At 36.8% G+C, this 27,571-nt stretch overlaps 1 protein-coding gene and 1 long non-coding RNA gene across 2 annotated transcripts; one reads left to right on the top strand and one right to left on the bottom strand.

The window, feature by feature from the left end:
* Positions 1–1,074: 1,074 nt before the first annotated feature.
* Positions 1,075–26,641, top strand: LOC131538574 (uncharacterized). Its single transcript, XR_009270598.1, has 3 exons — positions 1,075–1,204; positions 1,506–1,659; positions 25,922–26,641. It is a non-coding gene; the product is annotated as an uncharacterized LOC131538574 (long non-coding RNA).
* On the bottom strand, positions 1,802–25,656 carry tmcc3 (transmembrane and coiled-coil domain family 3). The gene is made up of 4 exons (XM_058772470.1): positions 25,310–25,656; positions 5,979–6,928; positions 4,837–4,972; positions 1,802–3,528 (listed from the first exon to the last, which is right to left on the bottom strand). The coding sequence occupies exons 1-4, from the start codon at positions 25,370–25,372 to the stop codon at positions 3,226–3,228; spliced, it is 1,452 nt and encodes a 483-aa protein (XP_058628453.1). The 5' UTR covers positions 25,373–25,656; the 3' UTR covers positions 1,802–3,225.
* Positions 26,642–27,571: the final 930 nt, after the last annotated feature.

Genomic DNA, 27,571 nt, shown 5'->3' with positions numbered 1-27,571 from the left:
GTAGGTGAAGCTAGTAAAAAGGGAATGTGCAGAGGGCTTGTCTGGTTCTTGTAGTCTTTGCTGAGGATCTGTGCTGGGGCCATCAATGAGGTCTATATACGCTTCAAAGGTTTTCATTCACTCTAAAAATTGAACCTGCTCTAGTGCAGCAGACAGATTAGGCCTCCATTCAAGAACAAAAGATGATGCACTTACATTTTACAGCTTTCTCTTATGTATCTATAGTGTTTTTCTGTGTATATTATTATTAAATAAATAAATATTATTATTAAATTCAGATTGCCCATATTGAATTGTCTTAGCAGGTGTACTTCTACAAAAGCATGCTCAGTTTGATTCTTCTTCTTCTGGCTTTTTTGGCAGTTGGCAAACAAACAAAATGGTGCATTCCCGCCACCTACTGAGCTGGAGTTTGAATCATTGATGGAATAAGAATAAAGACTAAGCTAAAGAAAAGAAAAAAAAATAATAATAAATTGGCTTCTAAATCCTATTAAACAGATGTACCTTCTTAAATATTTAATTAATGCTTTATATACTCTATAATTTTACAAGCCATTATTCAGCAGTTTTTTTTAAGTGTAGTATCGCCGATGCCCATTTCTTTTAACTCTTCCACCAAAAATTTCTCAGTTTGATTCACAAACAAATGACTAATTTGAAAGGTTAAGTGAATCAAATCAGACAGAGCCACCCAGTTATGGCGCCACCAGCGCAATCCGACTCCTATGATTCAACAGCAATCACTCGTTGAAAAAGACGAATCGAATGAATTCTAGCAAACAAAATGGAATTTAACTCATTCAAATTTAATTAGCTAAGATTATATCGTGCACTGGATACAGCTGGATAGCCCATCGGTTTTTTATATTAAAAAATTACATATTGTTTTTCTAAAGACCACGCCTAACAGTTTGGCCTAACGTTACTCATCAACACTCAATATATGGTTTTTCTGACATTATGTTATCATCGCAAACCTAGAAAACATCTAAAAAAAAAACTATACTCTTCGTGGAATTTAAAACATCAAACAACACGAGATTGAACATTAAATAACTTACCTTTTTGCAGCTGAAGTATTCCTCTCGAGAACTGTGCCCGCCGAAATCTCCTCAGGATTAACCGCCAAATCTTTCTCTCAGCGGCTGAGTTCCTTCATTCCAGCAGCGGCCGCCGGAGACTAAACCAACTCGGGCCGAAGGTAAATTCACGCAACTACACCGAGTGCGGACCTGCCGCACGTACAACAGCTTTCAGCCGAGACCGGCCCAGAGAGAAAAAGCCGTCTGTCAGCCAGAAGTGTTTTGTAGAGTCGACTCGGCTCTGGCTCATTATCTTCTCACCGATGCCGAGACTGAGAATCGGCCTGAGCGTGCTTGCTATCTGTCTGTATTTCTAGACCGGAGTTTTGTTAAATATAGTGCAGTCATACTGTCATGCTTTTAAGTTTATTATTCCACTGAGTCTGACAACATGTTAATTGAATTTTTTCCCCCCTGTAGTTTCATACCGGAGTTCATCATGCTCCGTTTCCTTCTTCAACCACAAGAGAGCGACAACCATCTGAAAATCACTGAAGCAAAAGCGTTATCAGTGACCTTTGAAAATGATGAAAGACACAGAACGCCTCAGGTCTCGCAAAGGATCATCTTTCAGGTGACTAATGTCAAACAGCGCAGGCAGTGTAATAATATAAAAATGAACTGAACAACTACATAACAAGAAATAACAAAATGGTTCCATCCACTGAGAAATGCATTTGGTGGTTAAATAAAGAAAGAATCAACAAATAGGCAAATTTCAGTAAAAATGAGGCCATTTATTTTTAGGTTTAGACCACATTTAAGACCTACCACATGGTCACTGAAGCATGTATAAAATAAAATCACTTCCCCATGCTTAAAGGTAAAAGGCCTCTAAAACTAGTTATACACCACATTTTAGTTTAGGTTGATGGGTAAATTCAGATTTTGTGGCTTATACAATCTTCAGTCAAAACTACAGGTAGGCACACACTCAAAGGGACATTGGTAATAATGCTGAAATCAGTTTGCATTGTGGGAATCATTAAAGCATACATTAAACAAAGCAAATTAAAAATGTATATAAAAATAGTAATTCTAACTTCCATGAGGAACAGTTCAGAATATGTTACATAAACCTGACAGAGACATTTGTTTCCTTCTCATGTTCTAGTTTCTATAACCCCCCCAAGGCATTTCTATTACACAACAAACAAAAAGACAGTGTTTCCATCTTTTGTGGTCAGTACAGAGCACCACTGCTCAGACTAAAGAATAAAAAATAAAAACACACAGAATCTCATAAAACTGGTCGCTGTGTTTAAAGTGCCAGTGAAAAGAACTTCAGGCCATTTCAACAGTACAAATAATGCTAGAAAACAGTAAACGGATGAAACTCACAAAGCAACATGTGCGTATTTGTTTGTATTTCACCCAAAATTTAAAATAAAAAAAAATAAGCATACATTTTATTGCATAAAGAAAATTAAGCATTTTTTAAGACCATTACCTTTTTTTGCATTCTAACATTATAATTAAACACATTCCCCTGCAATAAAAAAAAAACTTATTAAAATGAGAAAAAAAGTTACTAAAATTTTCAACTATTGTTTTCAGATAGAATCCAATATATCACAGTAATAAGAATCTAATGAGAATAATGAATATTGAGAATAATAATAATGAGAATTACTCAACTGTAAAACACCCATGAGAAAATGTATCATGACAATAATGTCACAGTAACAAAAATTGTAATAAAGATAAAAATAAAATAAACAAAATAATACAAATAAAACTATGGTCTCTAATTAGTCTTCATGTTCTTTATGCAAACTGTTTTTTCTTATGCATGTGGGATGAAATACTACCCAAATGTATTTTTGTGAGACTATACACACCATGGCCACCTTAAAAAAGCACATAAAACGTGTAAAAAGGTGGTTAACCTTTACTTTTAAGACACAGCTAACAAAAGTTATTTGAAATAACACAATATTGTCACAGAGATGGACCCGTTTCTGCTACAGTACATCATGAATACTCTTTCACATACACACAAAAACACAACAGACAAAAAAAAAGCCGAAAAAGAAAGAAAGAGTTAAAGCCATCATCTTGGGACAGTCACATTATGAAGGGAACATCCCAGGAGGAGCACTTTATCTGACGAGAACTGAACATGCATGTTTCATGTCCCTCATCTGGGCAGCAGCATTCGTTCTATTGCACACTGCAAATGCTCCCAGTTGCTCCAGCTATACACCAGTAGACACACACATAAGAAAGTTCCAAACATGTGTAGACGACTCCGCATCAGTGGAGCGGAAAACTTAGCAGCAGTGGAGACGCACACCAAGATCACGGTGACGATAGCCAGCATGATGTTAATGCATTTTCCCAGCAGCACTTTGGCATCCGCGCTTTCCAACTGCAAGACCTGCTGCTGCTGTTGCTGTAACTCCAATTTACTCACTCGAGTCTGACAAACTTCTAAAGCATCCTGCAGAGAGGAAGAGAAAGAGATACAATTCCAGTTTTCAAATCTGATTGGCCAAGGAGCATTTAAAAAAAAAAATGCTGATATTTAATATAATAGCTCCTAGAAAACTGGAGTGATTATAGAGCACTTTTTGGAACCTTTTTCGTCAGTGAAGACCTACAGAAAACTTGACAAACTAAGGCCCCGTTTACACTAGTGCGTTTTCGTTTTAAAACCCATAACTTTCGAAAACGCTGCAGACCCCGTTTTAGTTTGAAAACTCCGGGTTGCGCAGTGTGCCCGTTCACACCAAGGACAATAACTATAAAGATAACGATAAAGATATAGTTCTAAAAATGTTCTCAATATTAGAGAACAGCAGAGTCCACACTACAGCTATAACGGTAAAGGCATAGAGAAACAATATCGTTGGAATCACTTCCAGAACGATTTTTTTTCCAGCTGATGAACGATACAAACATTGACAGCCAATCAGAATCTATCCTGCTATAACGAGCTCGAGAATTTAAAGCTGCAGATGCACGTGTGCTTAGAATAAACAGACGATATCGTTTGCTGGTGTGGACGCTAATATTGTTATCTTTATAGTTAACGTTGTTGGTGTGAACGGGGCTTAAACGGAGCAAAATGGAGACTTTTGAAAATGATGGCGTGGCTGTCCACATTCGCTCTGTGTATCCTTGATGACCGTGTAAACAATAACGTCATGCTCGTTGTTGTACCCATAGATAAGTATAGGTAGATTCCCCATTCGACCGCTCCGAGCACGTAGACGCGTCCGCCATCTAAATAATAGGGAATCTATCTATACATATCTATGGTTGTACCTCCATGAATGGTCATGTGACATGCGTTTTCAGTTGTGTAGTGTAGATGGAGATCGTTTCTGAAACGCAGTAAAAGCACCAGTGTAGATGAGGATCGTTTTCATTTTAAAACGCTGTTTTAAAAATAAAACTCACTAGTGTAAACAGGGCCTAAATGACCACATAATGTCTAAAAAGGTAAATGCTCAATACTAACTTAGTGTTTATTTTAATGCATTAATTATACCTAGGGCGCGTTTCCCAAAAGCAGTTAGCCAACTATGGGCCAAGTTCCATCATTATCAAAATCAGAATATTTGGTGTCTAAAATATAGTTAAGTGGAGTGAGATTTTACTGTGGGTTGTTGTGGTTGTGGCTGGTTAGGACTAAAGCTCAAATTAACATGGAAAAGATAACTTCATTGCTTTATCACGTTGCATCTGGTTAGAACATAATCCTTTTTTGTTTGTAGTGTATGTGTGTTTTTGTGTAGGTCTGTACCTGTATATCTCTTGCTCGTTCATTAGCTTGATAGGCCATCTTCTCTTCAATGCTGGCTAGTTCCAGTTTAAGGTTTCCGGTCTCGTTTTGATGGAGTTCTGTGAGGTCGTTCAGCTGTTCTTCCAAGCGCTCACACCTTATACAGAAGAACAACAATTAGTGAGTGTGTGTGAGAAATATAGAGCGGAAATGAAGAGTTGAAGAGACCAGCTTATGTCGAGTTTTATATGTTGGTCTCTAGCATGAGATGCTGATGTCCCAACATGCCACAAATGGTCACAAGACATGTGGAAGCCTATGATATTTGATATTCAAGCTGATAATTACTTACATGATATGGCCGATTAAAAATAAAATGCTTGATATTTTAAAATGCAAACTATTTCTTTTTTTTGTCTAAATAAATAAATAGAACACTAAAAGTGCTACAAGTGAATTTTAGAAACAACATTATAGTGTACAACAACATTATAAATCCAAAGTTCTATGATTAAACTCTAGATGGCGCAGGCCAATAGGGTCCAACTCAATCTGACATAATGACATCATTATTCACGTGGCGCAGCTGATTGGTTTCTTTTCGTATCAGCAGCCAATGAGCTTGCTGCTCAACATTCAAATATTAAGCTAGTGTTTGCTGTAGCAGTTGCAGCACGCTTCAGAAACCCTCCACCTTCCCCAGCTCCACCTGTATAGATCTGCTACGGGGTGATTCATGTATGTTCTATATGGGGGTTATTTGATATGTTATATATGGGAATTATATTTCTTACATGCTCACAGCAGCATGTCTGTGGTTGTATTGGCAGTAGCAAGTCTCGGTACTTGCTCTGCTGCAGCAGGAGCGTAGCAGATCTATTCCGCCAAGACAAAACACATTAACATTGCCATGTATATTACCATGCTTAACTCTCAGAGAGTTGTCATGACAGAATTACATTATAATGTAATGTGTATAATGTAATTTTTAAATAGTGTTTTTTTTTTTTTTTTAAATGAACATTAGATGATGGTAAAGGTAATCTAAAATGGGGGGGAAAAAAGATAAATGAGCTTGCATAACTAATCCAGTGTCGACCACTATCGATCTTTATCTAGAACACTAATGTGTTACCAAAATGTAATTATCCTGAACTATTTACCTGAACCGCTCCTCTTGTAGTGTTTGCATAATACTCTCAAATTCACATCTAAACTGGGTCTTCAGAGTGTCGATGTCTTCTGACAGTAGATTCTGACCTTCCCTCAACTCCCTGATCTCCTCCCAAGCTTCCACCAGCCGGCTGCTGTTTTCCCCTTGGCCTACTTCTCTCCCAGACCCGCTGTGCTGCCCCATCACACCTGATCCAGTCACATGACCATTACTCTCAATTGACACTGATGTCTCTGTGGAGCACTCGTCATCACTTGGATATTTGGGTTTAGGGGTTATTGTCGCGCTGCCGCTCAGATTTCGGGCTCCCCCCTCCGCCTGCAGCCCACCTCCCGTCTCCATGGTGCTCTTCAGGTGTGCAATGTTGTCCGCGCTACCAAATTTGTTGCGAATGAGGTTTGCAATCTCTCTGGATTTGCTGAAGAAGAACGGTGGTGACAGTGAAACTCCCGGACCAATAGTTTTGACTTTGTCCAAATGTGGGTGGCGCCCACTTCCTGTGACGACACTTTCCTTGAGGTTGTCTTTGAGCATCTCATTTTCTTTGGAGTGTGGTGGCGTGTGTTTGGTCCCATTTGAGATGTCACGCTCCTTCATTTTGCGTTGATACTGCTCTAGCTTCTTCTGAAGCTGAGCGATATTGTGTGCCGTTTTCTGGTTTTTTTTCTCAAACACTTGTTTGATGCGGCTGCTCTGCTGCTTGTCGGCGCTGTTAATGAGTTTGAGATACTCAGCCACATTCTCATCCTGTAAATTTTGCTCAATTCTCAGCTGCTCTTTCACTTTTAGCACTTTCTGCTGGAGGGTGTCCAGACCAGTACGCGATCGTGGGGTGTCCCGTACCACCAGTTCAGAGTCCAGATCTAAACACGTCTCTGAGCCTCCTCTACGCATGACCACTGGCACGCTGAGGGTGTTCACATCACCACCTCTCTCCGCCTGAAAAGAAACAGAGAGAGAATAAAATGAATAACTTTAGGATGGATACAATTAGTGTCACACAAAGAGCTTGCTTTTAGTTCTGGCCAAAATATTAACAATACATTGTTGGCAATACAAAATAGATTTAGTATTATTTTTGTAGTATATATGTTTTAGTATTATTTATTTTTATGTGCTTTTGACATTTTTATTGTTGTTTTTTTTATTTATATATATATTTTTTTTTTTTTTTTGCTTTCATTTTTATATTTAAAGAAAAAGACATATGATTTTTAATACCGTCTCTAAATTAAACCTCAGCAAAGATGCAGATAATATTGGTCATTTGATTTACACAAATTACAGTAGTTCTTTTGAACTGCACATTTCAGTGAATCATTTCAAAAGGCTTATTGAGAAAATAATTTCCATCAGCAATTAAAAACATTGTGTTTTAATTGTTTTTGAAAGTACCATAATACAGGATCATAAAAATAAATCAGTCCTTGATTACTAACTGCATTTTTCTGCTCTATTATTTAGTTTTACTTCTTGCTCTAAGCGTTCCTCCAATATTAAAATAAATATATAATATGTATATGCATATTTATAAGACTTCTAAAATAGATATAACAGGCATAAAGTTAGACAATATCCAGAAAACACAACCATTAAACTGCCTTAGCAACAACAGGACAAAAGAAGGCATACTTTACTGGAACAGGAAGTAAGCCAAGTAGACTTCTTTTTTTTCAATCACATGGTCATATGATGGCACTTGCCAGAACTGAAAACTAGAAAAAGACGTCATAAGCTACATAACGATTCAGGATTTCTCCAATGCAGGGCTCGACAAGCCCTGTCATGTGCTTATCCTTTGGACAGGTAAATCGGTCATTCACTAGTACGAGAAATAAAGTTTACTTGTCCGGAAATTTTTTTTTAATAATACAATTAGATACTCTAGGGCTGGTACCATTAATAATGATTTTCATTGGCTCGCTTGTTTTGTTTTTTCATGAGAGTCACTCTATCACACAGAGACTTGTTACTGACTTGTTACTGTCAACACATTATCCATTATCATTCTTGCCAAAGTTTTAGTGCTTCTCTAGATATTTTTTGTTACTAGAGAAGCACTTAATGTTTTAAGCTGCCTACTTGTCCAGCAAGTAAAATTCTCTTTCACCTCCCCTTCAAAAAAAATCCACTTGTCCTGTACAAAGGGTTAATGTTGAGCCATGTAATACAACGGCTATGGATGAAGAAAATGGTTCTTTTGTACCTAAGTAGTAAATAAAGATTTGGGTCAACAATATTTAGACTGAAATAAGCTGTGGATCAAATGGAGTGGAAGGAATTCCTCTCAGAATGAGGAAATGAATGAAGCCCTTCATAAGGTCACTTTATGAACCTGTGCAATGGGCTGACAATAATAAGCCATCCCCAGGGTCCTGAAGAACATAAATTCATTCAGGCAAACTAAAAGGGTAGTTCGTCCAAAAAAAATTATAATATACAAGTCAATCCATTTTAAAGTGGGTCCAGTGGACCTGCCATGTTCTGCATGCACACTGCGTACTTTGGTACCCTATAACAAAAAAAAAAATGTATAGGTGCTATATGTAATTTTTTTTGGCTGTACTAAAGCATAAAAATACATTCGTAGATAATTAGCAAACATGCTAAGTTCACATACTTGTTTCTTTGAAAAACAATGGTACTGCCAGTTATTCTTCTTCTGAAATGTGTGTTCTGTGTCGGAATGTCGTATTTTTTTTTTTTTTTTGTATGTCCGCCCACTGCCAGTTTGCCCAATAGTATTTTGACCCTCCAGGTTGCCAGTTGGTGTAAAACACAGCGTACTGCAGCCATGGATGCAAGCAAACACACTAGGTCAGAGATCCCAGTGTAAGGGGCCGTTAACACGAAACATCTAAAAATGCGAAGACTCGGTGCTCAGGAATGTTTTTTAAAAGTGCAGCATTCCACTTTGAGACGTGATGCAATAACAGAAATAAAAACAGTTGAAATGCCAACTTGCTACAGTAAACAAAAGCTCGCAATGCTTGCCCCGCCTCCAGGGTCTTCTGATTGATCCACTGTTTTGGAACTGGCATTGATGAGTGGCGCGTTGTCTAAAAAATTGTTGTTGTTTTTTTTTTCACTTGACACGGCATCTTAATACAGCGTTTATGTGCGAGACGCTGCAAAAGACACGAGACGCAAGCGCAACTTTTCATTGAAAAACAATGTGCAAAAATGCGCATTCTGTGTGAACGGCTCTTAAGGGGTAGAGATATAGATAAATCATTATGTTCAAGGACCCAACTTTATGATTTTTTGGCCACTTGAGATGGACTGACCTTTACTCAATCATGTCAAACCCACATTAATCTTCCATGCAACACAAAATGAGATATTTACTGTAAGAATGTCCCAGGTGCTAAAATGGATGCAGATTTAAACTGTCAAGCTCCAAAAAGACTATAAAAGTAGTGTATAAAGATCTCATAGCTTTTAAAGATGTTTGACAGTTTTAGAGTTCTGAAAATCCTCCCTTCTGCTTTGGGTCTAAATATCTTCCTGGCAATTCTTTTCAAATCAGAAATGGCGCTTTGAATTGTTTGAAGCAGAAATTCGATTTTTGAGCTATCGTGGAAATGAATTAATAGCTAACAAGATAAAAAATACAGGAATGGCAAGAGGATGACTAAATGATGACACCAAGTTCAGTTTTGGTTGAATTATCCCTTTAAATTACCCGGGATGAATCATCTCCTCTACAAGATTGTGAAGATGGTTAGTTTTCGTCAAGACTTACTAAGAGCTACATTCAGCATCTCAACACGTACAAACAACACTAACAAGAGACAGATGGAGGCTGCAATTTTCAAACTTATGAGCCATCACTATGGCTTCAGAAAAGCCCTTTTCAGAGCAAAATACTTATTATTATCAGCTCTTAGGGGTGAATTATCTCTGTACGCTTATATAGAACTTTATTCAGATGTCCAAATGTCAGATATTTGCAATGAAATTAAATTTGTCTGTTACCATGGCAGCTAGCCATCAAGCAGTAACAGGCCGACAGAGATCAGGGACGCAGGCTTTTATGACTCGACTGCAGTGGAGGAGAGGGAAGATAAGACAAACAGATGCAGACCACAGGGAGCGAATCCATGTCAACTCGAGCATTACTGGCAAAGTTCATGATTCTGAATAGAAATCATCCTATAAAATACATCCAGTGAATCATAATTTGGGTTGAAGCATATGAGGACACTACTTTAACAGACATTTTCACATTCAAAACTCTAAAAGCTCTTTAATCTGTTGTGATGATGAAAACGGACTTCTGCAAACTCAACCAATGCCATTCATCAGTTTCATTTCACAATTTCTTTGGTCTGAAGACTGTGTGAGAGTTTCGAAACAGTTGATTGAAGTGTAGCTTAACCAGTGTTTGTCACTAAATCTTAGTGTTGTTTTTAATGCCTCAAAAAACTTTTTTTTTTAATGCTTCTAATTTATGTCACCAAGGTAACATTATAAATTGGAGGAGGTGCAAGGTATGGTAAATCTAAAAATATTAATAGCTGCACGAACTTAACTTTTTTTTTTGTAAAGAAATCTTAATATATCTTTTGGTGTGGATATATGCCAACATCATTTAATTTAATATAATTAGCACAAGATACATTCATTATTTTATTTAATACGTACATCAATCAAAACATTTTTCAAACTGAATATGTGCACTTAATCTGCCAAGCAAGCACAATAATGAAGCCGTTAATATCAAAACAGCTCAATATCCTCCACTTAATTGGCCTGCATTGCTTTATCACAAGTGAAAAGAACATGGCTTTTCCTGTCAAATGGCGTTTAATGATTAATGCTTGTAAAAGAGCTCTAATCATGTTTGCGCATGTCTCCCTGAAGCAACTCTGAACCTCTTCTAACTTTGACCAGACAGTATCAGTGTCTTCAGGGCAGAAACGGTGCTCTGGAGAACTAGGTCAGTCAAATCAAATGTATAAAACAGGCCGTCTGCTCATCTAACCTTCCTTACTTTCTCCTTCCTGTGACATACACACACCTGGCGTCTGATTCGCGTCATCAGTTTTCTCTGCGATCTGAAATTTGTCCGTTTTTTTTTTAAACATGCAGATTTCTTTAATAATAATCGGCATATAACTTTTTCTTGGATAATAATATTAAATACTAAAAGGATTAGTTCACTTCCAGAATACAAACTGTCTTCGTTTACTCACCCCGGTCTTTCTTTAGTCCAAAAGAAATTAAGGTTTTTGAGGAAAACATTCCAGGATTTTTCTCCATATAGTGGACTTCAATAGGGACCAATGGGGTGAAGGTCCAAATTGCAGTTTCAGTGAAGCTTCAAATGGTTTCAAATGGAACCAATCGGTCATTTTCTTTAAAAAAAAATAAGAATTTATATACTTTTTAACCACAAATGCTCGTCGGCTTTCATGGAAAGATGTAGGTGGAAGTACCGACCCAGTGTTTACAAAGTGAACATACAAAGACCTTTCCAAAAAAAAACAACAACAACAACAACAACAACAAAAAACATAAAACAACGATGTCAGATGATTTTGAAATTGGAGGAGAAAATCAGATGTAGTTTGGTACTACTTCTGCCTACGTCACATGTGACCATTAAAACATGACTACATAATGCTTAAAGTTGTGGATGCACATCGCAGAGAGCATTTTTGGTTAAAAAGTGTATAAAAGTTTAGTTTTTCCTTGGCTGGGATTGTGTAGAGCCTTTTGAAGCTGCATTGAAACTGCAATTGGGACCTTCAACCAGTTGGTCACCATTGACGTCCACTATATGGAGAAAAATCCATACTACATATCCATTTCTTTACGACTAAAGAAAAAAAGACATCTTGGATGACATAGAGATGAATAAATTCAAATATCAAGAATTATTTTATTCTCAAAGTGAACTAATCCTTTAAACTGACCTTAAAACATAACATTGTATCTAAATTTACATTTATGCATTTAGCAGACGCTTTTATCCAAAGCGACTTACATTGCATTCAAGTTACAGTTTTTTACATTTTATCAGCTCTTGCTTTCCCTGGGAATCGAACCCATGATCTTGGCATTGCTAGCGCCATGCTCTACTAGTTGAGCTACAGGAAAGCTTTTAAAGCTAAATAAAGCCTTTCTTGCACATTTCTGCATCATATTTCTTTCCCACAATTATTTTTTACTTAATAATAACACATAATAATAATTACACATGCACATATACATAACTGAAACTAACAGAATCTCTCTCTGCTGTCAACAACCAAACCTGTTAGTTTACATATTAAAAGAACATCATATTTTCTCTTAACACCTGACTGAGGTTTACACCCTTACCAGTTGAACAAGGAATGTGTGTACTGAGATTGTATAATCCAACCCTGGATTATTACGCGAGAGAGAGAGAAAGTGAGAGAGAGGGTTAAGATAAAAAGATTAGAGTTAGCATGTGGCCAGTGGAAGTGACCTCACAGCGGCCTATCATGTGAAGAGCTCTCAGCCTTTGAGTACAGAACAGCTCTGTACACAGAAGACTTATAAAAACCCTTGTGTGTGTGTGTGTGTGTGAGAGAGATGCTTGTAGCGCATGCTTTACATAATGCTGATGTCTACAGAAAGAACACTGTAGAAATGAAACTACATGAAATTGAAATCAAAACTCCAATGGAAATTCCTTGTATATGACACACTCAAACAAGCAGACCACAAAAAGCATTCATCATTTGCATTTAACATAGTTTGAGTGTCAGATGGAGAAAATGAGGAAATGAAAGAAGACAGCAGAGTAAAAAAAAACAGACTATAAAGGGATGAGAAGGCAGTTTCTAACACAATGCTTAAACTACATCCCAAATGCAGATGCAAACACACTTCTCTTATTACACACACAACACAAAGAGTGAGTGTCAGTTTTCAGCCCTCGTAGGAAAGCCAGTGTTTTGTAAACTCAAATGTAATCTGAAATCAAACGATCAAAGGCTGGGACTGTTGTAGTGGAACAAGTTTTTCTATTGGCAATCCCCTAAAGATAAACGATAAGATTGAACTGGTTAAACTGCATACACAGGCTGTGTGACTAAGCATACTTTACAGTGTTTCCTACACAAATCTGCATTTGCATCATCCTACATAATGAACAAAACAATACTGTTTGTATCTTAATGTTTTATTAAAATACAGTTCATTTTAATTGTAATTAAAAACTGCTTATTATAAATAACAAAACATAAATTCAACTGAAATCACATACTCTATTTAGAAGGTACTTTTGAATAATTATTTACTTTGCAACTGTTAAAAAGTATGTTTTATATAGTGTGAATGTCTATTGTACAAATGGACCTCATGTTGTCATTGTCACATGACCTACATGACCGCCATTCCAACTCGTCTACTATGGCCTCATGGTATAGCAAAGTGTCTATTGAATGCACACTTAAGTATCTCGCTGGAAGTAATAGGTCTTAAGTAGTAGTATTTTAAGAATACTGTGAATTCAGATATACTACTCTTTCTGTTTTTCGCCTATGCATAGTAGGGAAGTAGGCAAATTCGGTTGCAGCCTCTATTTTTGCTAGCCTGACTACGTCAGACTTCGTACTTCCGCTCAATTTCAGTTCGCTTCTGTACTCAGTCTGATATAGCAAACCAGCTCCCAGATTATCTCCGGCTCCGCACCAGCCGTCCAACCAATGAACAGAGGGCAGGCTGAGAGCCGTGACGTAGACGCTAAGCGCTGAATGTAAGATTGTAGTTTAGGTTAGGGAAATCTAAAACAACAGCGGACATGGAGACACGGGATGCTATTCGCTCTGTTGTAGAGAATATTCCCGGCATTTGCCAACTGAAGCCCAAACAAGAAGAGTGTATGGTTCACATTTTGAATGGAGGTGATGTTGTGGCCCTACTCCCAACAGGTTTTGGGAAAAGTTTAATTTATCAGCTGTTACCGATCGTCAGCGAGAAACTGGGGAGGCCAAAGTCCAGCAAGGCAATAATTGTGGATGCATAGAGTTACTTCACATAATCTGCAAAAGTCGTTCACAGCCATCTTCACTCTGGTATTTCGCTCGATGGTTTTGTCGGCGCATAACATACGTCATAAGCAAACGTTATGTGATTGGCTTAAGGGTACACCAATGATTTTAAACTTCAGACAAGCGCCCCCCACGTGGAAGTAAATGCTTGTCAATTATGCCCTTCCAGACTCTGTCTACGAAGCAAAGCGAAGTAGCAGAGTTTGGTATTACCAGGCTAGATTTTTGCATCCAGTCAGCGTAAATAACTCAACAAAGATATGTTGTATATTTATTGTCATAAGTCATTATTATTATTTAGCTATTTATAGTAGCAAGGCACAAAGTCCATAATATAATTCCCACAAACAAAAAGCCCAAAAAGATGTGTTCACTCGCTTTCTTCTGACTTCTTTTCCAAATCCCCCGAGTAGATTTATTCTCTTTAACTTCATTGGAAATGAGGCACACAGCAGGCGGGAGAGAGTTGTGCAGCTGTGTTTTAGTGTGTGTGTGTTGGCTAAGCACTAATCCAGTCAAAGGAGCCCTGCTTTAGAGGTAATGTGATAAAACCAATAGCAAAACCGCACACATATAAACAGCCAAATCCTTTTTCCAAGCAAAGGGCACCAATCATCAACCTGGTTTTATATCTGCTTGCATTAATTACTAGAAAGGTGTAAAATTCAAAAAAGTTTCTAGTTGAAATGTCTATTTGTGTGACCAACTGCATGTCTTGGTTTCTCCAACTGTGGAATGTGCTGCAGGAAACAGTTATGCTGTAATAAGGAAGTCACAAAAAAGACAAAAAAACTTTCTAGAAGTTCACACTAGTGTAACAGGAAGCCTAGATGACTAGATGCCTTACAGTTACAGTAAAATCAATTTTGTACTACATTCGTCAAATGGATGTTTTTCTCTGTAGTCTTAAAGCTGCTCAATTATCAAGATTAATAATGTCATTTCATTTAATTACAGTATTCCATTGAGATGTTCTCCAGTATTTTCAAGTTTTATTTTTACACTTGAGTTGAGTGTATATAATCGCTGAAATTTCTGGCATACACATAAATGCTGAATTAAAGGACTAATTTCAATATATGCGCGTGCTGTCTGAGAGACTTTTTGTAGACCACGGGAGTACTGAACGGAGTTATTTTTGCCGCTTTATAGGCCTTGAACAGTTAAATACACCCACTTGTAAATGCAAGTCTGCATCTTTGCAAGTATGTTTGTATTAACAGTAATTTAGGTCTTAAAGGTCCCATGACATGAAAATGTCACTTTATGAGGTTTTTTTAACATTAATATGAGTTCCCCTAGCCTGCCTATGGTCCCCCAGTGGCTAGAAATGGCGATAGGTGTAAACCGAGCCCTGGGTATCCTGCTTCGCCTTTGAGAAAATGAAAGCTCAGATGGCCCAATCTGGAATCTTCCCTTTATGTCGTCATACGGGGAAAGGTTACCTCCCCTTTCTCTGCTTTGCCCGCCCATGAGAAAATCAGCTACTACCGTGCGAGGCGAGCACAATAATTTTTTTTCCTCGAGAGACATCATGGCTTGCAAACGAGCGAAGCATGGCAGTTGCTCAGTGTTTGGATGAACAAATGAACACCGAAGTATTTTTTTGAGTTCCTTCATCCAAACCTATGGCTAGCATTAGCTACATGATAATAACTGTAACAGCATACATAAACAAACCAACTAAAGTACCGTATGCAGACACAATATTTTAAACTAAACCATTCGGAGACGTCCTGCTGTAGCCGCTGAGTTGCAACTTCTTCATCCGGTACTTCTCCATCCGGATCAGATTCTGGGTCAAACTGAAAAGCTTGAATGACTGTGTGTCTAGGAGCCATTGCCATACATCCACTGTCAACATTAGCGCATGGTAGCGCAAGCTGGTTAAGGCCACACACCCACCCTCGACCTTGCTCCGCCTCTCTCCTCCTCATTAGCATTTAAAGCTACAGACACAGAAATGGCACGTCTAAGGAAAGCTCATTGTGGGACTGGCTTGTAGTGGCTGAAATTCTGCACCAAGGCTGAATTTCAGGAAAGAGACTTCAGATACAGTACTAGGGACCGCTTAGGCCTATATAAAAGCATCCAAAAAGCAGCATGTCATGGGACCTTTAAGTGAAAGCAGACATCTGAGAAAGCAAACACGTGTAACAGTGTAGCCTATTGGATCTGGGAAGCTCTTAAAGTGACAGCAGTCTAATATTCATGCTGTCTGTCATTAAAGGGTTACTCCACCCCAAAATGAAAATGTTGTCATTAATCACTTACCCCATGTCGTTCCAAACCTGTAAAAGCTTTGTTTGTCTTCGGAACAAAATTTAAGATATTTTGGGTGAAAACCGGGAGGCTTGTGTCTGTCCCATTGACTGCCAAACAATTAACACTGTCAAGGCCCAGAAAAGTAAGAAAGACATTGTCAAAATAGTCCATCTGCCATCAGTGCTTGGCATTTCTAGGGGTGCCAATAATTGTGGCCAAAGTGTATTAGAGAAAAACATTTATTTCATTAATGATATTTCCCCACATTTTAAATTCTTATTATCCAATGAAAGGTTAGAGTTTTGTGAATTTTGTAAATAAAAGATCAAAAGGATTAACAATGCAGGTTAATTTTCACAGCCTTCTTTGATCATATTTACCAAGGGTAAGCCGATATTTTTGGCCATGACTGTGTATATATATTGAATGCTTGAATCTGATTGGCTGACGAACGTTCTGAGGTGTGCAATTATTTTCAGGGAAACGCACGGCGAACATAGTTCCAGGCAGCTCTTGACCTAATTACATGACCATATCACTTCGCCAAATGATTTCTGTTATTTCAAAGGTCTTACAACAGCAAAATAACCAAAACCCACAATGACACTGGCCAAACAAATAAATATAGTAAACAAATGGATAAAAACTACAGATCATGTCCATGTTTTTGCCACAAAATTACGCTTTATTATGTACGGAAAGCACATACTCTATCTCTCCCGCTCTCTCTCCCTCACAGACCGCACATACGTAACAGTTACAGTTTGCACTTTGCACACACACTAGCATACATCACGCTAATGTTGTTAGCGTTTTGGAATTAGCAACGGAGGCATTGGATGAGATGCGGAAGAAATAATCCTACTCACAATAGCGATTTAAGTAGAAATACCGGAAGAATGCCATGAAATATATCATCTGATGGATGTCTTGAGGTGTGGCAACCGTAGTATAAGCGGAATAATTGACTTCGGTCCGTTGAATTATTAGAAAAATAATGCACACCCGAGGTGGTGATGCGGTCACGACGCGAATCCTTACACATATATATCAGTGCTGTCAATCAATAAAAAAAATTAATCGCGTTAATCACAGTAGTGGACTGTGATTAATCATGATTAATCGCAAATTTAAAATACCAGGATTTACCTGTCAATGTGTTGCATGACAAACTAGTTTAAGGAAACAGAACCTTTCACACTTCCGCCAGGTGTGAGACATAATCATTATTATTCTTTTATCATTATTCTTTTGTTTTTATTCAGCCATTATCAGCCTTTAAACTGGCAATAAAACGTTTACCAAGCCACATCCTTCAATACCATTATCTATTATCAAAAGTATTTCTAAATAAATACAAAAAAAACATTTTTTGCGACCTTACGTGAAGTATTATGACAAAATGCATTATGAAGAAGAATTGGACCTGTTCTGCAGCTGCATTAGAGCTAATATTAGCATCATGCTTCATAAGACAATTTATGAGATTAATAGTACACTTTTACTCAGAACTCACTTCAAACCACCATTGAGTGTTTGTAATAACTTCATTTTGTGATCACATGTGGAATTTGGTCGTTTACTGTTGTTAATTATGCTAATCATAGCCTTTTATATCGCTGCACAAATTAGCATTTCAGATGTGCACATTAAACTAAAAAAAATCACATACAGACCATATCTATCGTAATCGTGTGTTTATTATCTTATATAATCTATAGTGGCTGTTGTCATGTTTATTTCTGCTGCTCTGCTGAAACTCACGTTGTTTGTGATGTTACAACTGCCTCTCCGTTCTTAAGTTGCCAGGGATACATTCCAAGTATAATACACATTAGTAAAAGGGTCTTTTTAATTTTTATTTGTCTATACACTTTGGGGGGCCATGGTACATTAAAAAAGTAGCCCAAAACGGCTCTGTAATTTTTCCCGCGACTGTATTTTCAAAATAGCCCACTTGTGCCGTTACCCTGGCAACACTGGTGCTGTACCCTCATCACACAATGATAGATAACCTTCCGCGCTGAGATGATGGGAAGAAGTTGGGGTCAAACCTTATCAAACGATTAATCTGCGTTAAAAAAATATTAATGCGTTAAAATATTTTGATTAAAACGCGTTAACGTTGACACCCCTAATATATATATATATGCGCATAACTGCATGATTTTTGCTTTTTAGAAAAAGAAAATTATTTTTACAATAAAAATTGGAAGCTGCATTGAAGTCACTTACCACTCAAAATTGTGCCCCTTCAGTTTAAATGGGCATGACAGATCTAGTTTGTTTTTCTTCAAATATCAAATAAATTTAGATTTTTCAAAATATAATACCTTTAAAACACCATTACATGTACCAGTTCTTGCACAGTTAAAAGTAGAGAAAAGACATACTCAACAGTAGTATGAAGCCCTCCCACATGCAGTGGAATAAACTATCACACTTGTTAATGAGGTCAGTTCATCTCCTATCAGGATCAGACACTGAAACCCACAAGGTTTCTTCACACTACAGAGATCATTAAAGCCTTCAACTGCACAACTGCAGTATCAAAGTAAAAACAGAGGCATGTGGCACTCTAAATTAACTGTAAATACAAAAAAGTAAAGCACTCTGGGACACAAGAAATAACTGTGCCTTAAATTCTTTGTGTAAACACAACAGGTCACAAGCTGTCCGCTATCATACTGTTGTCTGCTAACACATATCTGCGTGAAGACACACATAAATACTCGGGTGTGCCCAGCATGTGGGTCCTGCAGAAACTTGCTCTGTGTGCTTGTCATGTGACTAACTACATAGAAACTCAAGGGCCAGAGGGCAAAGACATTTTTGCCTTCAAAACGTACTGTAGATCAGTTTGACTATGCTCAGATTTCTCTAAAACACACATGCAAATGTATTACACACAATGGCCATTTAAGCACATACACAGAGACATCAAAGATACGATGACATGATGTCATGATCAACTTCATGTACCTTATCTGTACTCACTCAATAACTGAAACTCTTCATACATGCACATTTACAAAGAAAATAAACCTTGCTTACATGGCATAATTAAACCAAGTGAAATCAAAATAAATGTAAATGGACTCAACACAACTGTAATAATTCTAACTTGCCCCTCAGTTTGTAAGAACATTCATAAACTGTGCTTAATACACTTGCAATTACATTTATAGCATTTATAGGTTGGTGACAAAGAAAGAAAGAAAAGGGGAAAAAATATTCAAAACTAGGGTAACACCAATTCTCACTATTAGCTAGTTGCTTATTAGCATGCCTATTATTAACATATTGGCTGTTTATTAGTACTTATAAAGCACATATTCTGCATGACCATATTCTACATCTCTAATCCTACCCAATACCTAAACTTAACAACTACCTTACTAACTATTAATAAGCAGCAAATTAGGAGTTAACTGAGGCAAAAGTCATAGTTAATGGTTTAATAGCGAGAATTGGACCTTAAAATAAAGTGTGACCAAAACCAGTTTAAAGGGGTCGTGAACTGCCTTTGTTTTTTATTTTGTACTGTTCTCTGAGGTCTACTTATAATGTTATCAAGATTTTTACATTAACAAAAACATAATTTAGAAGTAATAGGCTATTTTCTGTCCAGTTTTTGACCCCCTCATCAAAACTCTCTGTTTGAATAGGTGTGGCGGATTGTAGACTCGGAAGTAAACGTCCACTGCTATGATTGGCTAATATTTGTGTATGTTCGACAGACTACATCCTTCACAGATGGACGCTGCTGTGATTTAGGTTAAAAACGAATAAATACTCATATCAAATGATCTGTCAGACAATGCATAGTGATCACGTAATAAAAATAGTTGTTGTCATATCCAATATAGTCAGCATAGAATCGTCTTTTAGTTTCAATCTTTCTGAAAATCCTGCGTTGAATTGTGCCTTGTTTGTAAACGAATCTGCAGTAAAATTAAGCGAACAAAGGACCAAGTTCTTACGAGGTCTGGATCTTCATTAAAAATAAAGTTCATCCACTCTTTACTAACGTTGGGATCAGAAGGAACGTGTGAATCAGTGGGCGGAGCTAAACAGGCAGCACTGTAGAAGCAGGCATTGATCATCTTCTGCGGAGGTGGTGTTTAGCCACACTATGGCCACGTACACACTGCAAGTTTCAGGAATGACGACCGCATTTAAATGCGGGAGTGAGTCCCGTAAATTATCGTTCTGTGTGTACAGAACAGCAGTCACTCCCGCATTTGTAACCATAGCAACATTTTTGTGAGAGTCTTGCAAGTGAATAATTTAGCCGTTTGGTATCTGCCTTTTTTTGGCTAAAGACTCTTTTTGTCCGTCGATTTTAACTAAACTACCGCTGATAGATGTGCTGTGTTTTGTTTATGCTTAGGAGGCTGTTGAGAGCGCTGTCTTGCAGTGTTGCCATGTCCTCATTATGGAGTTAATAAAGTGGTCTGTTGCAGATATGAGATATATGATGTTTTTTGTTGTTTTTTTGGTGTTATATAAAACATAAAGCATTTGGGTGTTTTAGTGTTTTTTTTTGTGCTTGACCTTGTTTGTTGGTTTTTTTTTTCTATGAAGATCTGGCAACACTCACACTTTACCGCAGGGCTTGTGAGCGCAACTAACCCCATGTCAAAATGTGCTATTAGACTTCTTTCACTGTTGTTTTCTTGCTTACAGACGAAGAGGCGTTTCTGATGCGTGTTTAAATACGTCATTAACAATAAATACGTTGTCACTACCTGTATTTTTCGAGAGTTAATGCGGTTGTCGAATGCGGTTGTCACTCCCATATTTTAGTGAATTATGTATGTACAGAACGCGATTAAGAAGTAAAAGGTGAACTGACAACTGAATTTATCTGCAGTGTGTACGTGGTCTATCACATCATAGAGTGGTACATTCCACAAGCTGTCGTTTTGGCAGACTGGCTTCAATATAAGCTGTTTTTAGACTAACGAGAAAGTTTTGAGTTCTGAAACAGGATGTTTTTATAGTACAGTGACCTCTTACATGTCAAAAGATCAAGGTAATTTTGATTTCTCAGTTCATGACCTTTTTAAAACATACTTGCCAAGTTCTTAGAGATGTATTCGGGTTGGTTTTGCATTACTTTGGAATAATTAAATAAATAAATAAAAACTTCCATCATTGTCAAGAAAGGTTTCCAAATGCCAGGTTTCTAAATGTTGACTAAATGTCATGTGGTGGTGTAACCAAGTATAAAAAGCATGAACATTTTCCTCACACATTTGGGAATGCACACCTTAAATCTATTTTTCAAGTATTTTTAACAAATTTAATGCTAAATTTCATATATTCATATATCATAAAATTATTTGGAGTGTCGCACACAAGACATTTTAATCCTGAACTAACCATATTGTGCAAATTTGTGTGCTTGGTGTGTTTACATGGCCACAATGAGTTAAATGACATTGCACATACAAGATTAATAGGCAATTTTAAACTCATAAATCAATTCACAAAATACATATTTTAGCATTCCAAAGGAATGTTTTTCCCTGTATGCTTCCATTGTACGTTCATTATTGTGAAGCCCCCTTTTGTTTGCTTTTACAAACTCTGTGATGCGTCACAATTGCTTTCTGTGCTAATCAACAACGTCAGATGCTGTCCACAGGACTTCAGTTTTATTAAACCCAGAACATTCCTTTAATTTGTTTTCCACCAGTACACTCATCGTATATCTCTTCCAATATAGTAGGAAGATAAAATACCAGACCCACCCTCATCCACAAATCTCTGTCCTCACAGGGAGCATAGCCAGTTCCACAATCTTATTTGTGACACACACACACACAATAGTACAGCAGTAAGTTATGGCCACATCGGACAGTGTCACAACAGGGACAGAAACACTAATAACTCTGAGCGAGACTGAGAGAGTGTGTCAGTACTGCAATATCTGCAGTAAAGTAAAGTACTGCAGTACTTTATAGCATTGCATCAGTGCAATATCCAGACATGCTTCACATGTTGGTGAGGGGGTTGAGGGGGGATTCTATGGGTTACCCTGGAAACAACAGGAATGCAGAACACCCATGACCACCACAACGTCCTCAGAAAAACAATTACATTCTCATGTGTTTGCGTGCATGTAGTAGCAATATTTTGGAGACAAAATTTTCCCCAGAAGTTATGACAAAATCTCCTTTTGGAGGAATTCTCAAAAATAAAAAATAATTGTATTATTTTTTTTAGACTTTAGCAGAACACAACAAGGATTTTCTCTGCTTACTGATTCAGGTTAGTAGGCCAAATTCCTACAAGCCTGCCAACATTTTCACTGGTCCAAAAATATTACATTTCTTATATTAAAACGTATTTACATTTATTATTAAGCACACTTTATTTTAAGGTCCAATTCTTGCTATTAACAAACCATTAACTATGGCTTTTGCCTCAAACTCTTAATTTGCTGCTTATTAATAGTTAGTAAGGTAGTTGTTAAGTGTAGGTATTGGGTAAGATTAGCGATGCAGAATATGTGCTTTATGAGTACTAATAAACAGCTAATATGTTAATAATAGGCATGCTAATAAGCAACTAGCTAATAATGAGAATTGGTCCCTATACTAAAGTGTTACATTATTAACCTATTTAATATTTTATGGATGGTTATATAATTTTCTGTTACCCTCATATCACAATGTATAAAATATAAATGTACATATCTGCCAGCTTTACATGACCAAGACAAAAGATTAAAGGATATCATTTTATAATATATATACTCAGAAAAGAATTTACGCCATACATATTTTAAAGTTTGTTCCAATAAAATTTCTTTCTCCATAAACTTCCAACTCGAAGTAATTTTTTTTTAAATATTGTAATGCTTCATATTTTAATTATAGTTATAAAATGTGTAAAAAAAATATGATCTATTATTATATATTTCTGTTTTATACACTGTTATTACTGGAGACAGCAATAAAAAATTATTTTGCTAGAAAATAATGGTATTTTTTCCCCAGAAAAATACTGACATTTTCAGTCATTCTTGCAATTTCCACAAAACATCTGTCAGCCAGTTAGATCATTAAAAGCTTGACAAAATGCATGTAAAACCAATACAAGTTGATGATAGATCTGTAGATGTGTTTATGTTCGTGTTTTTAGGAGCCCCAAAGTGCCAAAATACAATGCTTATAGCATCACTTAAGCATTAGCCATATGAACTCAACGTATGTTTCCATTTGATCTGTCAGTTAATCAATACTCCATCACTTCATCATATGGGGAGATCCATAAAGGCAGCTTCACTAACGCAACACGTTTCTGATACATCAAACCGTATACGTAAAGCAATTCAATTACGAAAGGCTAATCGAATGCGTTTACATTCTTTCTCTCCATTAACGCCAGGCTTAATAACACACTGGCAGACACATTCAAAACAATCAATTAAGTCTATCAGAGACCCTTCCATTCTCTAAATCATGCATCTGTGCTAACAGCATGTAACTGTGTTTCCTCCAAGAACCTCATTTAAACACACAGACTGATGCAGTGCTGCATCATTTTTTTGACTCAAAAGTACACAAACACTCTAGGTTTAGCATGACAAACCAACCACGTTCTTTTAACAAAGTGGCAACAACATCAGTCTGGCACACACATTGTCTTAGTGCCAGGGGTCGGGGATCTACACACGCGCACACACACACGTACAGTGGACACAGAAGCACTTGTTCTGCTTACAACAGACCAACTCAAGACCTGAGCACATGCCCCAGCACGCCACCATCACCCCAGTGTTTCACATGCATTTCAATGTGGTTTAGGCGTGTGTGCAACAGACACTTGGAATTTAGATTTTCGTGAATGCTGGAGCGTCGCCATTAACTCATTCCGTTACGGCAAACACCAGCGTAACCGGTCTAACTGGGGTTAAGTATCATTTTATCCAATGACCTCTGAACACACTCACTGGAGAGAGACACAGTTTCAATAGTACAGTTTCAGCATTACTGAAGTGCTTTACTACTACTCAGCATATTTTTATGATGTTTTTACCAAAAAAACCTTCAGTTAAAATTTGAAAACCAATTTTGAAGAGATAATAAACAAGGAATTTTGAACAAATAGTAGAATCTCATCTAACGCTTTTAGGACTGGTTCCAATTTATGATAGAAATTCCGCTGGCATTCATTTAGGGTTTTTTTTTTTATTAAATTTTATTTTTTTTGCTTAAGCAATATGCATAGATCATGCAAATAAATGAAATGTCTCTGGCATGAACACTACTGTTCAAAGATTTGGGGTCGGTAAGAAAACTCTCTTGTGCTCTCCAAGGCTGCATTATTTGATGAAAAATACAGTAAAAGTATTGTGAAATATTATTACAAATTTAAAATAATTGTTTTCTGTTTTTATATGTTTTATTCCTGTAATGGCAAAGCTGAATTTTCAACAGCCTTTACTCCATGATCCTTCAGAAATCATTCTAATTATTCTAATCTAAATGTAATTTTTATGAGATATACAAATTATAATATTTGAATTAAAGCACTATTTTGAAAACATTTAGGAAACCAATCCCTAATGTTTTGGAAAATAGCAGTAAATTATTTATTTTTTTAGGTATATGTTGCCATTTTTAAGGGTTTAACTGAGATATTAAAATACACTTGCTACATTTAAACCTTGTAAAACCACAGTAATGCAAAAACAAAAATACTATGCAAATAAAACAACACGACAGCAGTACCATATCATGTGTGTAAAAGAGTAAAATCGCGGTACGTGAACAAAAACCATTGTAACAAAACCGTTGTTTACATCGAAACAATACTGGTTACTGTAATATTGCTATAGTAAAATTATAGATGTTTCGAGGAAGCACGAGATTGCTAAACAGGAAAAACAACATCTTCTCAGGAACAGTAGAAACACATTTGATCATACGATATCCACACATATCATGCACAGTGTCAGGGTTAGATAACATGCTGCATTGATGGATTAAAAAGATTCAAGCATAACTACCATTTCGCAGTGTAAGAAAGAGTTCCTCTCGAGTTCAGGTAAAGTTCTCTCGGCGCTGGGCATAGTTCAGTTCACTTCGGTCCGGCCAAACTGGACTCTCATGTGCGATTACGGCGGCTCGGTTTGCTACATTGTGTCGCGGGTTGCGGGGCGCCGCCGCGCGCTCTCGGTCCGTGGATTCCTCTTTGTAATCTGCGCGACACACACATTCACTCACTCGGTCACTCAACCCTCGAGCACATTTATCTGGTGAGAGAGAGAGAGAGAGAGATGGAGGGAGGAGCGGGACGCGAGTACATCATTACGTCACAGCCATTTAGGGGAGGCACTACAGGTGGTCAAATATTTTCTTTCCATTCATCAAAATAAAAATGTCATTTTAAAGTATAATTTTTTTAAAGTATAATTATATTTAAAGTAAATTATGTTTTCACACACAAATATGTAGATGAGACACCTTACTAAATGTGCAATATTTGCATATATATATATATATATATATATATATATATAAAATTATAGACTAAGATTTTCACATTACTCTGATCAAAAACGCAGTGATTGGTAATTATCTGACCCTATTTTTTCTTTTCCTTTTCCTACATGGTCCAGAAGTGCCGTCGTGTCCTGTGGGCCAAGGCTCATTTAAAAATGACTGTTTCAAAGTGGAAAGTGTTCTATGGTCAGACGAGTCCAAATTTGACAGTCTTGTTGGAAATCACGGACGCCGTGTCCTCCGGGCTTTAGAGGAGAGACCTTCCAGCATGTTATCAGCGTTCAGTTCAAAACCCAGCATCTCTGATGGTATGGGGGTGCATAAGTGCATACGGTATGGGCAGCTTGCTTGTTTGGAAGGCACTATGAATGCTGAAAGGTATATAAAGGTTTTAGAGCAACATATGCTCCCCTCCAGATGACGTGTATTTCAGCAGCACAATGCAAAACCACATACTGTAGCTATTACAACAACATGGCTTCACAGTAGAAGAGTCCGGGTGCTGAATTGGCCTGCAGTCCAGATCTTTCACCTACAGAGAACATTTGGCGCATCATTAAACGAAAAATACGTCAAAGACGACCACAAACTCTTCAGCAGCTGGAAACCTATATCTGGGAAACCTATATCTGGCAAGAATGGGAGCAAATTCCAACACCAAAACTCCAGAAACTCATAACCTCGATGCCCAGACGTCTTCAAATTGTCTTGAAAAGAAGAGATGCTACACCATAGTAAACATGCCCCCGTCCCAACTATTTTGAGACCTGTAGAAGGCATAAAATTGTAAAATTTCTCATTTTAAACATTTGTTATGTTCTCTGTTTTCTACTGTGAATAAAATATTAACTAATGTGATTTGAAAGTCTTTTAGTTTTCATTTTATTCAAATTTTAAAAAACGTCCCAACATTTCCGGAATTCTGGGTTGTACTAAATAATAATAACATACTAAATATAATAATAATAATAATATAGTTTAAGTACTAACATTTCCAAAACTACAATTGAAATAAAAAATAAATTAAAGCTAAATAGAGACATAAAAGTGTACATTGTAATGCAAATGTGGTAATACTAAAATAACAATGGTTCTGTGTCCATGAAGCATCAAATTGAAGCTTTAAAAAAGTATAATAAAATTAAATACTAAAATCTTATGATAGAAAATAAGATTCAACATTTGGCTTATGAAACAAACACGTTTTGTAAATAATTTAAATAATATCTGAATATATATTAATATACAGGCTTGGTGAGCAGAAGATAATTATTTAAAAAACATTAAAAATCTTACTGTCTTTTGACTGGTAGTGTATATATATATAGATAGATAGATAGATAGATAGATAGATAGATAGATAGATATAGTTTAATAAACCAAATTTTCCATTGTTGAAACTTATTTCCTATTTTTAACAAGATTTACAAATTTTCTACCACAAACACAGTCACGTACAAACAAGTATAAGCATCTATTAAAACTTGAGGATTAAAATTATAAAAAAAGAATGAGTGATCATACAATAGGTACAGCATCTCTTAGTCAAGTAATTATTTATCTGACCTGGACAGTAGCTGCAATTCACAACACGTCACCCGATAGTCCCGACTCCCGAACCATAAATAACCATCATATCTTACAGCATTAATGTTTCAGAGGAGAAACTTTTTCAAATGAGTGCTGAATATTTAAACATCTGGTCTGAAAGAGTGTCAACTGTCTATCTCTGTCTCTCATAGAAACACACACATAGAGTGTTTTGT

Source organism: Onychostoma macrolepis, chromosome 04, assembly GCF_012432095.1.
Source record: "Onychostoma macrolepis isolate SWU-2019 chromosome 04, ASM1243209v1, whole genome shotgun sequence".
Taxonomy (NCBI): Eukaryota; Metazoa; Chordata; class Actinopteri; order Cypriniformes; family Cyprinidae; genus Onychostoma; species Onychostoma macrolepis.
Note: the sequence above shows the minus strand (reverse complement) of the source record. Positions and strands in the feature narration are given on the sequence as shown.

What these genes read in the sequence shown, in the direction of transcription:
- tmcc3 (XM_058772470.1), bottom strand. Translation starts at nt 25,372, where the DNA reads ATGCCCAGCGCCGAGAGAACTTTACCTGAACTCGAGAGGAACTCTTTC. An exon ending in CTTTCTTACACTGCGAAATG is followed by an intron (nt 6,929 to 25,309) that starts GTAGTTATGCTT and finishes GTTTCTTTTCAG; the next exon opens with GCGGAGAGAGGTGGTGATGT. An exon ending in AACGAGCAAGAGATATACAG is followed by an intron (nt 3,529 to 4,836) that starts GTACAGACCTAC and finishes TCCTCTCTGCAG; the next exon opens with GATGCTTTAGAAGTTTGTCA.